The following is a 13749-nucleotide window of genomic DNA, read 5'->3' on the forward strand; positions in this document are numbered from 1 at the left end:
ATGGATCGCAACCCTCAGTGTTGCCCCCGTACCGGACCGGGGACCAGCAACGGGATCGCAACCCTCGGTGTTGCTCCCGCACCTCGCTCAGCCAGTGAGCGGGAACTGGTCTGTATGTGGGATCCGAACCCTCGGGCGGGAGCGCCGCCGCGCTTCCCAAGCAGCGCACTTATCCAGTGCGCCACCGGGCCGGCCCTAACTGTGTTTTTAAAAAAGTAATCTAGGGCCGGCCCGGTGGCGCACTGGATAAGTGCGCTGCTTGGGAAGCGCGGCGGCGCTCCCGCCGAGGGTTCGGATCCCACATACAGACCAGCCGCTCACTGGCTGAGCGAGGTGCGGGAGCAATACCGAGGGTTGCGATCCCGTAGCCCGTCCCGGTCCGGTACGGGTGCGACACTGAGGGTTGCGATCCATGGCTGGTCACGAAAAAAGACAAAAAGGAAAAGAAAAAAAAACACAGTTAGATTACAACTATGCATTAGTTCAGGTAATGCTGGCTGCTGTAACAAATAAACCCCATAATGTAGATGACTCAAACACAATGGAAATTTATTTCTTCTCAGTCATGTAAAATCTAACATCAATTCTCACAGCTCATTGGCTAATAGTCAGTAATCTGACCACATCTAGCTGCAAGGGAGCCTGGGAAATGTAGTCTAGCTGTGTACACAGGAAAAGAGGATATGGGTTTGCTAAACACCTAGCCAGCCTTTGCCATAAAACTGGATATGTGTGTGTGTATGTGGGTGTATATACGTGTACATATCTGATAACAAATTTCTGATTCAATTATTATTATTATTATTTTTTTCCTTTTTGTCTTTTTTCATGTCCGGCAACGGATCGCAACCCTCAGTGTCACGCCCGTACCGGACCGGGACTGGCAACGGGATCGCAAACCTCGGTGCTGCGCCCGCACCTCGCTCAGCCAGTGAGCGGGAACCGGTCTGTATGTGGGATGATCGCAACCCTCAGTGTCACGCCCGTACCGGACCGGGACTGGCAACGGGATCGCAAACCTCGGTGCTGCGCCCGCACCTCGCTCAGCCAGTGAGCGGGAACCGGTCTGTATGTGGGATGATCGCAACCCTCAGTGTCACGCCCGTACCGGACCGGGACTGGCAACGGGATCGCAAACCTCGGTGCTGCGCCCGCACCTCGCTCAGCCAGTGAGCGGGAACCGGTCTGTATGTGGGATCCGAACCCTCGGCGGGAGCGCCGCCGCGCTCCCAAGCGGCGCACTGTAGCAGTGCGCCACCGGGCCGGCCTCAATTATTATTTTTAATACCATCAGAATTCCAGTAGATCATGGCTAAAGGATATGGTCAAAAAATTTACAGAAGGAAATACTATTAGCAGATATATACGGGAGAAAAATATTCAAAAAATATTCAACAACACTAGCTATCATAAAATTTAGTTAAAATGAAAATAATCATTTTATATCTATTAAAATAGCAAACATTTTAAATCATGATAATATTCATGTTTTGGGCAGAGTTTTATGAAACTGGTATAATCAATGGTTGATGGCCTTGGTACAACTACTTCGAAAAGCAACCTAGAAATATGAGGGTACTTCAAAAATTTCATGGAAAATGGAATTAAAAAAAATAAATCTTTCCATGACCTTTTTGAAGACCCCTTTTGTGTTTCAAAGTCATAAAAGTGCTTATAGCTCTTAATATAGTGATCCCACTCTTGGGAATTTATCCTCAGTAAATAATCCAGAAAAAGACCACATAAATAACTATCCATCACAGTGTCGTTACATAAAGTTAAAAACTAGAATTATTGGAACAATCTCTCAATAGACAAATGGTTAAGAAATTGTGAAATAGCAACTAAAATGATAATTATAAGGGCATAGACCATGGTCTTCCATAAACATAAAAAGTGGGTATAAAAATGTATCTAGAAATATATCTAATTTGTATATATAAAAAAACAGTGATTTCTTGCAGGGTGTGGAACTAGATATTATGGGGGAAAGAAGACATTTTTTACAAAAATTATACCCTTCCATACTGTTCAAATGTTTTACCATGTACCCCTATGATTTTAACAATTAAAAAAGTATCTGTGATATGATAGTAACTACATATAAATTATATATGCTTGTGGATATGTGCTAGAAGGGAAGATGGAAAAGTGAAAACAGTTGATTTGTTATAATGGTGGAAATTATGTGCATTTTTCCTCTTCCCTTGATTTCTTTTATTATTATAGTGTTTGCATAATTTAAGAATGTGAAAACAAAAGAACAGCTGCCTTAAATACTTTTAGGAAGTAAATAAAGTATGAATAATCCATTAATGCATAAAGGAGTAGGAAAGTATTGAATCAAGGAAAGTACTCATAAAATATTTATGAGAAATCACATTTGTATGTGTAAATACAATTATTACAAAACAGCGTTGACAAGAAGCAGCAGATCCCAAACAAGCCTAGCCCCAAAGCACGTCAATCACAGGATACATCCTGGAAGAAACAGACAGTGATTTGATATTAGGAGAAAAATAAGGATGTGTCTGAGTGAGAAAGATACTTTTTACATTTTGTCCACCTGAGAAAAATAAGTGATCTTTCCATGTTCTCTTTTTCAGGAGATGATAAAGTCCTCCGCTTGTGGCACCCCAATATCAGCACCAAGCCAGTGGGGAAACTTGTGGGACACATGTTCAGTATCACCGAGATTGTAAGCAATGAAAAAGATCAACATGTCATCAGTCTTTCCACTGCAAAGGTAACAAAAAGAACACAAAACCAAAACAAACTATTTTTTCTCCTTAAAATAAACTATTAGAGGACCTAGGGTATCCTGTATACCATTTTTGTTTGAAATAGCTGATAGTTACTGTGAAAAATAATACCAGTTTGGAAAAGGTGATGCCAGAGGAGAGGGTCTGGGGAGGCCTGATGACCAACCTCAACCCGCCCCATCCTCTTACCTGGTTCTTGACTCTGCCACAGGAAAGAATTCAAGAGCAGAGTCACAGTAGAAAGGGACAACAGGTTTAATGTAATGAATAAGAGATACAGACTTCACAGAGAAAGTGCAGCCTACCTCCAGAGATTGAGCAGGGCCTGCACCAAGTTTAATACAAAAGAAATACACATTCACAGACAAAGTTCAGGCTGGCTCTAGAGTGAACAGCAGGCTGCTAAAGGCAAGATGCAAAAGGAAAGAAACACACACTCTACAGACAGGGTGCAGGTTAGTCCCAGAGTATGAGGAACAGCCCCATTTTCTGCTGGGATTCCATTCTTACGGTTTCTCTATCTAATACATATTCATGCTGTCTAATGAATATTCAACTAAGGGGTGGTTCCCTGTTACATAACATAGTCTTGCACATTCTCAGTTGATCCTTTTAGGGCATGTTCATTGGTCAAATTCTATCTCATGCACCAACCATATTCAAGAATATTCTGTGCTTTTTAGCATCCCTAGTGGAAAGTCAAAGGACAGACTCCCTCCCACTGAGTGTGCTTGGTCACTGGGGTCATATAAGCCTGTATAAAGTCCTTTTACTGAGCATGCTCAGCTACTAGAGTTATAGAACATCTTTCTACTGAGCATGCTCAGCTACTGGATTTGCATAAGTCCACCCCTTGTGATCTCAGTCTCCCCATGTTGGTGCTGAAAAAAGGCCCAACTAGCAACAGTAACTCTCCTCTAGGGGAGGTTCTCGAGGAGGAGCTTGAGACTTGGAGGAGTAGCTTGAAACCCAGAGGTGGGTCCTGAAACCTGAACCCATGGAAACTGAGCATCTCCTACCTCAAAGGACATGATGGCCCATTGTTCTCTGTTTCTGTTGATTACAGCATAAAAAAGAACATGTTTAAAGAAAAGGGTCTTTAATACAATATTACTTAGTACAATCATATTTAATACAATAAAATTTAGTACAATATTGGGAAGAGAGCCAATATTATTCTCAACAGTAAAACACAAGAGGCCTTCCCATTATAGATAGAAACATCATCATTTTAAGACAGAAAAATTAAGGATTTATGTTATTGTTGCTGTTGTTAAACAGCATTTGAAACATTTTAACCAATGTAATGAAACAAGAAAAATGAGTTATAAATATTAGAAATGGGGGACTGAATTATTATATTTGCAACTAATATGATTGCTTAAAACAATTCAATAAAATCAGCTTAAATTTTTTAGAACGGATAAATTTGATAAGGAGCTGGTTAAGTAGTAAGTAAGAAAAAATAAGTTTCTAAATGAGAATAACCAGTGAGGAAAAAATAGTCAAAGAGATAACATTCGGGGCCGTCCCATGGCTCACTTGGGAGAGTGCGGTGCTGACAACACCAAGGCCATGGGTTCAGATCCCATATAGGGATGGCTGGGTAGCTCACTTGGGAGAGCGTGGTGCTGACAACACCAAGTCAAGGGTTAAGATCCCCTTACTGGTCATCTTTATAAAAAAAAAAAAAGATAGCATTCACAAGAGCCAAAAAATATGAAATATGTAGGAATAACCTTAATAAGCAATATTTACTACTAACATTGAGATAACTATGAAGTTTTCCTGAGGTACTTTCATTTAAGAACATAATAGAGGGACATACTATGTTCCTGCATGGGAAAATTATACTGTAAAAGATATTCTCCATCAGATTAATCTATATATTTATTGCTATTCAGGATTACTTAAGTATCAGTTCGTCAAGTTTAAAGTTAAAGTAAAAGTATTGATATACAAGAATATCCTAGAAACTTTGGAAGCTATAATCATGAGATGGCACTTCCCCTGTCATATATTAAAATATAGTATAAAATGGAAATAAATAAAACAGAGCAGTAGTCAATGCAGGAATAGTTAGTTACATCAATAAAACAAAAAAGAAAGTGCAGGAATTAGTTTGTGTGTGTATGCAAATTTTATTTTATTTTTTTCTTTTTATTTTATTATTATTATTTTTTTGGTGGCTGGCTGGTACAGGAATCAGATAGCCCTGGACCTTGGTCTAATCTCTATAAAATTTCCAGTCGGCCCAAGAAATTTTACATGTGATAAAAGTAACATTTCGAGTTTGTGAGCAAAGTATAGTTTGTTCAATATATGTTGGGAAAACTGATTAACCATAAAGGAAAAAATATGTAATCAGATCATCACTTCATATTATACAGCACAATACATTCCATATGGATTAAAAATTTTAAATGTAAAATTCAAAACCATAGAAGTTCATATAGCTTTAAGGTAATTCCAAAGCATAGCAACTATGGCTAAAAGTAAAATAAAATATGACTACAGAAACATTCAAACTTTCTGTAAGTTATAATAGTAGCTATCATTTATCAAATGCTTACAGCTCTGGATTGAATGTCCCAAAACTCACTGAAGCTTGATCCCCATTGTAACAGTATTAAGAAGGTACAGTTGAAAACAGAATGATATTTAGTGCAATATGCCAAGAAAGTAAAACTTCAAGAGAAAAAAAGGCTTCGAGTCAGTAAGTCATGGTATATCCTTTTATACAAATGTCATATACACATTCAACATTATGTAGATAACTGTTGATATGAAAATATCTAACTAATATGTGAAATATAATGCAATAGTGTGTAAGTAATTAACCCATTTTAAAATGGGTCTCTGTTGCCACCAATAAGACCCTCACCAGATGTGTTCTCTGGACATTGGACTTCCCAGCCTCTGAAACTGTAAGCAATAAATTTCATATTCTTACAAATTACCCAGTTCCATGTATTTTGTTATAAGCAAAAGAGATGGACTAATACAGATATCATCTCTGAGGAGGTGATATAAAAGCTGAAGCCCAAACGACCAGAGGAGCAGCCCCATGAAGACCTGGGAAAAAAAGCAGAAAGAACAGCAAACTAAGCATATGCATGTTTTTTATTTATTTCTTTATTTTTTTTTTTACTGAAGCTGTCTTTATTATTATTATTATTGTTACTCTTATTTATTACAACAACAAAAGTTAGGCTTTATACATCTACTGTTCCTTCAGATTACTTTGAATAAATCAGCTTTCATTACATCAAGCATAAAGCACAAAAATCACTGTGTTTAGTGGTGTGACAACTACATGCCTTCTCCTAAGCTCTTAAAACAATGAGATTTTCATCTTTCCCCTAGTTTTGCAGTCTTTGCATCAAGATTATATTTTCTCCTCTACCTGCTAAAATTGTATTTCTCCTCTGACTGCTAAAATCGTATGTCTAGTTGCAGAGCTCAGGTGCTGAGCAGCTATGCCATGTCTGCTGCTCTGTAAGAAGAATTGACAAACGTTGAAAAATGCAGAGACAAATATAAATGTCACCTGCTTTCATGTCATTAGCAAAACCAATGGGAACAATGGTTGGCAACCTTCTCAAGCATGATTCTAGCTACCAAAAGGCTGACTCTCTTCTTTTTCTTCTACAAAGAGGAGAAATATACATGCTTTGATGGTTGATAACAGATTGCACATGGGCGTAAAAGTTGCTATTTTTCTTACATTTTCACTTTGGAAGTGATATGGAGGAATCAGAAAAAGCAAAGCTTGACTACATTATGCGTGTGCTTTACAGCAAAAAGCACGTCCTGAAATCAGACATCAGGTGGATAAGTTCAGAGAAAGACTAATGGGTTGCCAGGCTGACTTGTAGACCAGCTGGGCTTAACCTTATCCATGACCACATCGAAGATGTTCTCAGAGGTGAAGATTATGCCAGGTTCTCACCTCTAGGTAGCATGGCTCAGAGAATGGCCTCTAGAATCGCATCAACTTACATTTAAGTCCTGGCTCTGACAATCACTGGTTGCAACCTTGGGTGAGTCATTTGAGATCATTGAGGAGGAAACCAGAGTCTCTTCCCCTTAGCACTGATGAGAGGATTAAATAAGATCCTGCGAGTCAAGTCAAGCAGGCAACATAGTATCTGGTGTATAACCAGTCCTGAACAGACATTGGCAATGATCAGAAGGGCATGTGCTCTCTCCTCTCCAGTAGTGGTGATGGAACTTGTGTCATCTATCCACACTAGCCCTGAACCTCCTTTGGGACCACACAGGTAGAGATGATGGGTGTGTCTATGGCATAGGCTAGGGTGAGCCTTCCTAAGAAAACGCGTGCTTCAGACACTATGAAGTCACCTGCACTCACGTCGTGCCAACATGTCTTCATGATGTTTAGATGAACTCTCTACTCTCCTTGGGCCCCTAACACCAGCCTCTCTCTCCACAAGCTACCCCGTCTTCTACTGATCACTTAGAGGTCACTTCATGAACGTCCCTCTTTTCTACCCCAAAATGTTTCTGTATTTCTCGCTGCTCTCTCTTCTTTTCCTCCTACTCAAGAACAAGCCTTTCTCTTCCAGCCTGAATCAAATCCCTGCTCTTCTGCTCCAGATCTGAGCACTGCCCAGCAACAATGCTGTTTCATCAGCCACGCGTCTCTTGCTCTCAACCCCAGTTTTCCTGCCCTAAAGGTTCCTTTTCCTCAATTACAAACCATCCAGTTCCTATTTGTCCTTAAAAAAAAAATTCTGTGTATCTAAAACTGAATTTATTTTCCATTTCAAATCTCCTTTTCCTTCCTTCTGATTTTCCTCTCGCTCTTACTGGGACCATTTGATTCCCAGTGAACCATGATCCAACTGCAGTCACTTTTGACCCTTCTGCGTCCCTAACGCCTACCACTGGTCAGCCTCTAAGCCTCTGAAATGTATCTCATATTGGCCCCACATTCTCCTTCCCACAGTCACTGACCTTAGTTCAGACGCACTGAGGGGCTCCCAGTTGAAGGTGGCATATGAGATGGCACTGGTGGTCTCTTCCCTTACCAAACCATCTAAATGTACTGTCACATGGATCCTTCTCTAACCCATTCTTAACCTTGTCAGTGCCTTCTTACATGTCTTCAGGGTACCTCATGCCTTACAAATAAAGTACAAATCCTTTTTTCTAGTGTGTAAGGTTCTCTGTAGTTTGGAACCAGAATACCTTCTCAGCTTTGGCTTCAGACATTCTAAGCCTCACCAAACTCTTCCCCAAAGCCTTGGGTTTTCCCATCTTTGTCTGAAATAATCCTACACCCGACCCCAGCTATTCTATTAAATCTGCGGAAATCTTTAAATCCTTTAAATCTAAGGAAAAATATCGTGTCCTCTAGGAAGCCTTCACTAGGAGAAAAATGGAGTTCTATTGCCTGTCATGAATGAGAAATGTGTACACTTGAAATAGAGGCTGGACTAGAAAGAAAAGCTGACCTTTAAAGTTATGAAGATCTGAAATCTTTCCCTGCTTGTGTTTCCTCGTACTTTCTGTTGGCATGGGATTATTGTGTGCTATGGAAGTTCGTGTTTTTCTTTTTTCCTTGCTTTTTGGATAACAGGAAGCCTCCATGATTGGCTGGTTTCAGTATTTCCAGCATTTTCCCACCTTCTGTTCTTGTTCTGCTGCTTGGGACATTTTTTTTTTGGGGGGGGGGGGAAAAAAAAAAAAAATATATATATATATATATATGCATGCATGTATGTATGTATGCACACAGTACCTGTTGTCTCTCAGCACTCTACCCACCTTTTTAAGCCAGCTCGTCCTGCTGGGGCTGGCAGCCTGCAAACTACATTTCCCAGCTGCCTCTCTGTTACGTTCTACCCATAGGAGGCACTGGGTGGATCAGAAGGCAGCAGGAAGGGAGAAGCTTTCAGCAACTTTCCTCAAAAGAAAAAAAAAACAATAAAACAATTTAAAAAAATAATAATAATAAACTTTCCTCAGAGTGACTGTAGGGAGATTTTCTAGGGAAGGCAAATATACTATATACTATATATTAGGAAACTTTAATAAAATACCATTTGGAAAGAAAAAATATACATTAAGAAAAGGTGGTGAAGGCACATGCTTTCGCCTTCAGTACTCAACGTGAAATGCTTTTTGCTTATCTACAGGCTTTGTTGCCTTTTTTTTTTTACAGCTTGTTATCCCAGGTCAGCTCATTGACAACCTTCAAAAGAAGACCCTGTCAATGGTTCTGAGCCACAGGAGCTAACATGCCTGCAAAGACAGGGAACCAGTCCCTCTAGGAAGCTTCCCTTTGTATGAAGATATAACTCTATATTTATATAACCCCAAACTCTGCTATTTATTGCACATTTGGTTAAGATGAGACATGCTGTTTCTATTTTTTGCCCTTTGGGGCTCTTCCTTTTGTGGTTTATATCGTTTCAGAGTGTCTTTATAATACTATTCTATCCTCTAGACTTTCTTCTCACCCCTCTATAAGCTTTCAGACCCCTTGCACATACACATATATTTGCACATATACACGTACACATTCACCACAGCCTACCTACAGAACTATCTGGATATTCTGTTGACATTAACTTCATCTCTCATAAACTGTGGTTCCTGGCATGGTCCCTTGGCTAATAAACTGGTTAAGACTCAAGGCCATAATACCAGGAATCCTGACTTCCTACTATGTTAATATGAGTCAACAATATACAAGGATACTTCAAAAAGTTCATGGAAAGATTTCATTTCTGTCTTTCCATGAACTTTTTGAAGTACCCTTGTATGCGCCTCTGCTAAGTGCTTAATATCCTAGCAGGCCCTGTGCCTATATATATTTTGATATAATCTCCACCCAAAATGGGCTGAAAATCTAGTTCTGTACATAAAGCATAACTTCCAGAAATCTTTGAAGATAAAACCTAGGAAAGACATCAAGGCCACATCTCCCAGAAAATTGAACCTAATTATTATAGCTGGTTTGCAACTTGAAATTAGGAAGTCATCAAGCTGCCTGTAATTTTCTCACAAAGCAAGGTTGATTTGGCAATATCTAACAAAACTTAAAATGTTCATACCCTTTGACACGAAAATTCTATTTCTAGGAATTGACCATTCAGTTATGTTTTACACTGCTTTACAAATCAGTGCATTTTACAATGCTACATGTACAAAGAAGCTCACTACCACTTTAATAAAAGAAAATAGAGGAAATAAGTCTTATGCCTATCAATAGGGGACTAATTACAATAAACTATGGAGCATTCATACAACAGAATACTATGCAGCCCTTAGAAAGAATGAGGTAAATCTAAGCAGGTAAATATGCCCTAGTATAGTTATAAGCTCTTTGTATGTGTGACCTCATTTAATGTTATAACAACTCTGTGAGGTAGGTAGTGGTATTATTCCCCTTACAAGTGTGAAAACTAAGGCTCAGAGAAGTTAAGTGATTTTCCCAAGGTCACACAGCTATTAGTGGTGGAACAGGTTTCAACGGAAGTAATCAGCACCCAGAGGCAATATCTTCCAACAACAATTAGCCTGGACTCGAGGAGCCCAGAGGAAGCGGCAGGTGGAAAGGGGACCTTGGTTTTTGTACTGTTTGAATTTGCTTATTAGGTACATATGATAATTTGGTAATTAAAAAGTTAATTTTTTAAAGACATATTGGATGTCTTCATTTCATTTTCTATTTGCCATTTATCACACAGGAAAAACGTGAGAACAAGATAATAAAATTAACAGGTTTACTTCCATACACGTTGCTAAAAAGAAATTTTTTTTCTTATTAAGTTACTTGGAAGAACTTAATAGATTTTTGCACTGAATTCCCCACACAGATAATGTTCAACCTACCGTTTGTTCTGCACTGTTATACATGCCCCAATTTTCAAATATACCATTTGTCTACAGTACTATGTTAACTCTCAAAAGTTTCATAATATCATATATATATATATATATATCTTCAGGCTCTTCCCATGTAAAATCATGTAATCAATTGAATGACACTGATTTGATTCATTTGGGACTAAAAATCTTGTTTTTATCTAACCATGAAATTTAAGATGCAATTTTCATCGTGGCACAATGTTCAAACTTCCATTCAAATGCTTCTAACAGTGCGGTGTAACGATTTGTCCTCTGTCTACTCTCCCGCTTATACTTAGATCTATGCATGATCAGTAACAGTGCTTCTCCTGATCTTTGCATCTGTAGCACCTAGCCCTGCGTTTCATACTGATTTGATATGTAATGCATTCTGTATGTCATGTTATGTTGCATACTTTTATATCTGGATGTACCCCCTTTTATATGCACCTGAGACCAACTGCTAAGAGTCAGACATTCTGCTGTATTCACTCTGTAATAAAAACCCATCAAGAAAAAGAATGGGTTCTTTATTAATGCATTTGGATAATACTGAGAGGCATAAAGTTTGCCAGAAGAAAAGCCAGGAAATAAGGTTGAATCAAAACAGTCCTCACCCCTGGCACACACACATGCATATTTTTTGTAACTTCTTCTACTTCGTTAATTGCTGACTATACCTCACCAAAGGCTGTATAAAATCCTTTCCCTTGTTCATTTCTTTGATACTTTGTGAAGAGTGTCTCTAGTCTCCATTTTATCGTGAAAGCTTAATCAGCCTTGTAGTTAAATGTTTTTCCCAATGTTAAAAAAAAAATCCTTCTATCTAACTCCTTCATTCCCAATTCATTTGAAAATAGTCATTATTATTTTTACTGGAAGGTGATTTATTGTAATTTCACTTTACATGCACATATGGAATATTTAATTTATAACTTACAAATTTTCCATTCTGCCACCCCAGAGCCTCTTTAGTGGAAACCACCTGCCTTTAGGGTCTTCAGTCTCCTTCTGAAATGTTTTGCTCTTTGCTTTCCTCCTAACCCCCTTCTGGGCTGCCCTGGCTGCACTTCTGCTCTCCCAAGCTTTGATGCACTGGTACCTACCATAAGGGCGCTGTCAACCCTGGCGGGGAGGGGGATGAGTGAAAGATGAGGAATCGGTGGACTCAGTAGAACCCAATTAATGTCACTAGTCTCTTTTCTCCCAAGGTACCTAACATATCACGACCACATAAGAAAAAAGAAAGTGGATTATGTTTTCTGAAGCTCCCCCATTTATTCATTGATTTGTTCAACTGAAAAAAAAATGTATTGAGTGTCTATGTAGGGGAGAGCTGCTGTAAGTTCCTGTTGAACCAAGACAGAGACTAAGCCAGCAATAGACTGAAAACCACTAACCAGTCAAACTAAACAATACATAAGACACTGGGGAAACCGTCAAAAGAGAGCGGTTCCTCCCTCAAGCAAACTACAGTCTAGCAGAGACGAGCTCTGAGTAAGTCATTGTGAGAAGGCCCAGCAGCAGAAAAGCCTAGAAGACAGGAGGAGCATGATGAGGACAGTCTTGGTGCCCTCCGCAGCCCAGCAATTGCCGCTTCCCTAAAACACACACTAAAGTCCCAAAGAAATGAACACTGAAGAAGTGAAATGAGAAAAAAGAAAATAGAATTACAGAGCATCACAGATTGCAAAATGTATTCACATCAGTCTAATGAAGTGGAGGTTCTGGTGTTATTATGCCCATTCTAGAAACAAGAGAACTGAGACCCTCGGAGTTCAAAGGATAGACCCGACCTGAAACCCAAATCCTCCTCGGCTTAGTGCCTTCTTCCTTTCACCAACCACCATTCTGGGTGAATACACGTACAGCAAAAAGAGTGGCAGCCGTGAATGTATCTCAGCCAAGCAAGATCAGAAACGGTTTGCACGGAGACGAATTTCCTTAGCTCTCCCGGATTCCACTTTTGTGTCTCTTTCCATACTTGTCTCTCATTCTAGGCTCTGAATGGGAATTTACAAATAGTCCATTCTCTTGTCTACTCTATGAGACGGAAGACTGAAGAGGATAATGCTCTATCTGCTCTCCCCAAATTTGCTTTTTTAAAAATTTATTTATTTATTATTGTTATTATTATTTATTTTATATTCTAAGATATTGCTATGGAGCATTTGGGGTGGAAGGAGAGAGAGAAAGGGGGAGGGGGATGGGGGGAGAACTGGAAGGGGAGGGGCGTGGTTGAGGTCCATGGCATCCCAACCCCAGCTCGGGAGACTGGGGTGCTTCCAGTGCCAAATTTGTGTTTTTACTGGAGCAAAGGAAATAAATTCCAACTGTACAAGTTCTGAGTAATACAGAGGATGTACATTTCAGTAAAGGCTTCTTGCATGTTCCCTAAATCACATTACTTAGACCCCGTTGTGTTCTTACATATAAGGACCAACCTGCCTTAGCAGTAGCGAAGACTTGAACTCAGGTAACATCTAATCAACTCGATTAAAAGTCCCTAAAATTAGTAGTATCTCTGTTAACACAACTACTTACCAAAATTTTATATGTAGTTCTGCAAATGATCACCCATTTACTCCACAAATACTCCAATCTAATAGGTCAGTAATAACTATTATAATATGAATATTATTTAAGGCTAATGCATGGCTAGGTAACATCATCCTTGACCAAATCACACTTATTTCTGAAATTCAATCACACTGTAACTCGCTAAAAAAAAAAAAATGAAGACTGAGTAGTTACATAGTTTTCTTTCTTTCTTTGCAGAGTGCTAATAACCTCTGTCTATACCTACACCATCCCTAAAAACTGCTTTCTATAATTCTTACATTTCTGGGAGGTTCTTAAAAACCCCACCAAGTAAGAATCTCCCATCTTCATAAGTCATGAAAGAGCCATTTGACACCTTCCACATAAAATATGCGTCATCTCTTTATTTTCTCCTCCATAATGGAAAGAGAAATGTGGCCTCCATTTAACTGTAAGTCATGATCAGTCTTTTATTATTCCTCCAAATTCTTAGAGAGCAATAAATAAATACTGGCTCCCCCTCCCTTCTATAATGTTAGACAAATCCAGTTACTGAAGATATACC

The 13749-nt window shown here is 39.2% G+C and overlaps 1 protein-coding gene across 1 annotated transcript in view; it reads left to right on the forward strand.

Moving 5' to 3' along the window:
- Window positions 1-13749, forward strand: part of WDR64 (WD repeat domain 64) — a 130329-nt gene that overhangs the window by 57315 nt on the left and 59265 nt on the right. Inside the window, exon 9 of the mRNA XM_008575260.1 lies at window positions 2607-2746. Within this exon, the coding sequence (XP_008573482.1) occupies window positions 2607-2746 (140 nt within the window). The remainder of the gene's footprint in view (window positions 1-2606; window positions 2747-13749) is intronic.

This window comes from Galeopterus variegatus, unplaced genomic scaffold (genome assembly GCF_000696425.1).
Source record: "Galeopterus variegatus unplaced genomic scaffold, G_variegatus-3.0.2 Scaffold1162, whole genome shotgun sequence".
Classification (NCBI taxonomy): domain Eukaryota; kingdom Metazoa; phylum Chordata; class Mammalia; order Dermoptera; family Cynocephalidae; genus Galeopterus; species Galeopterus variegatus.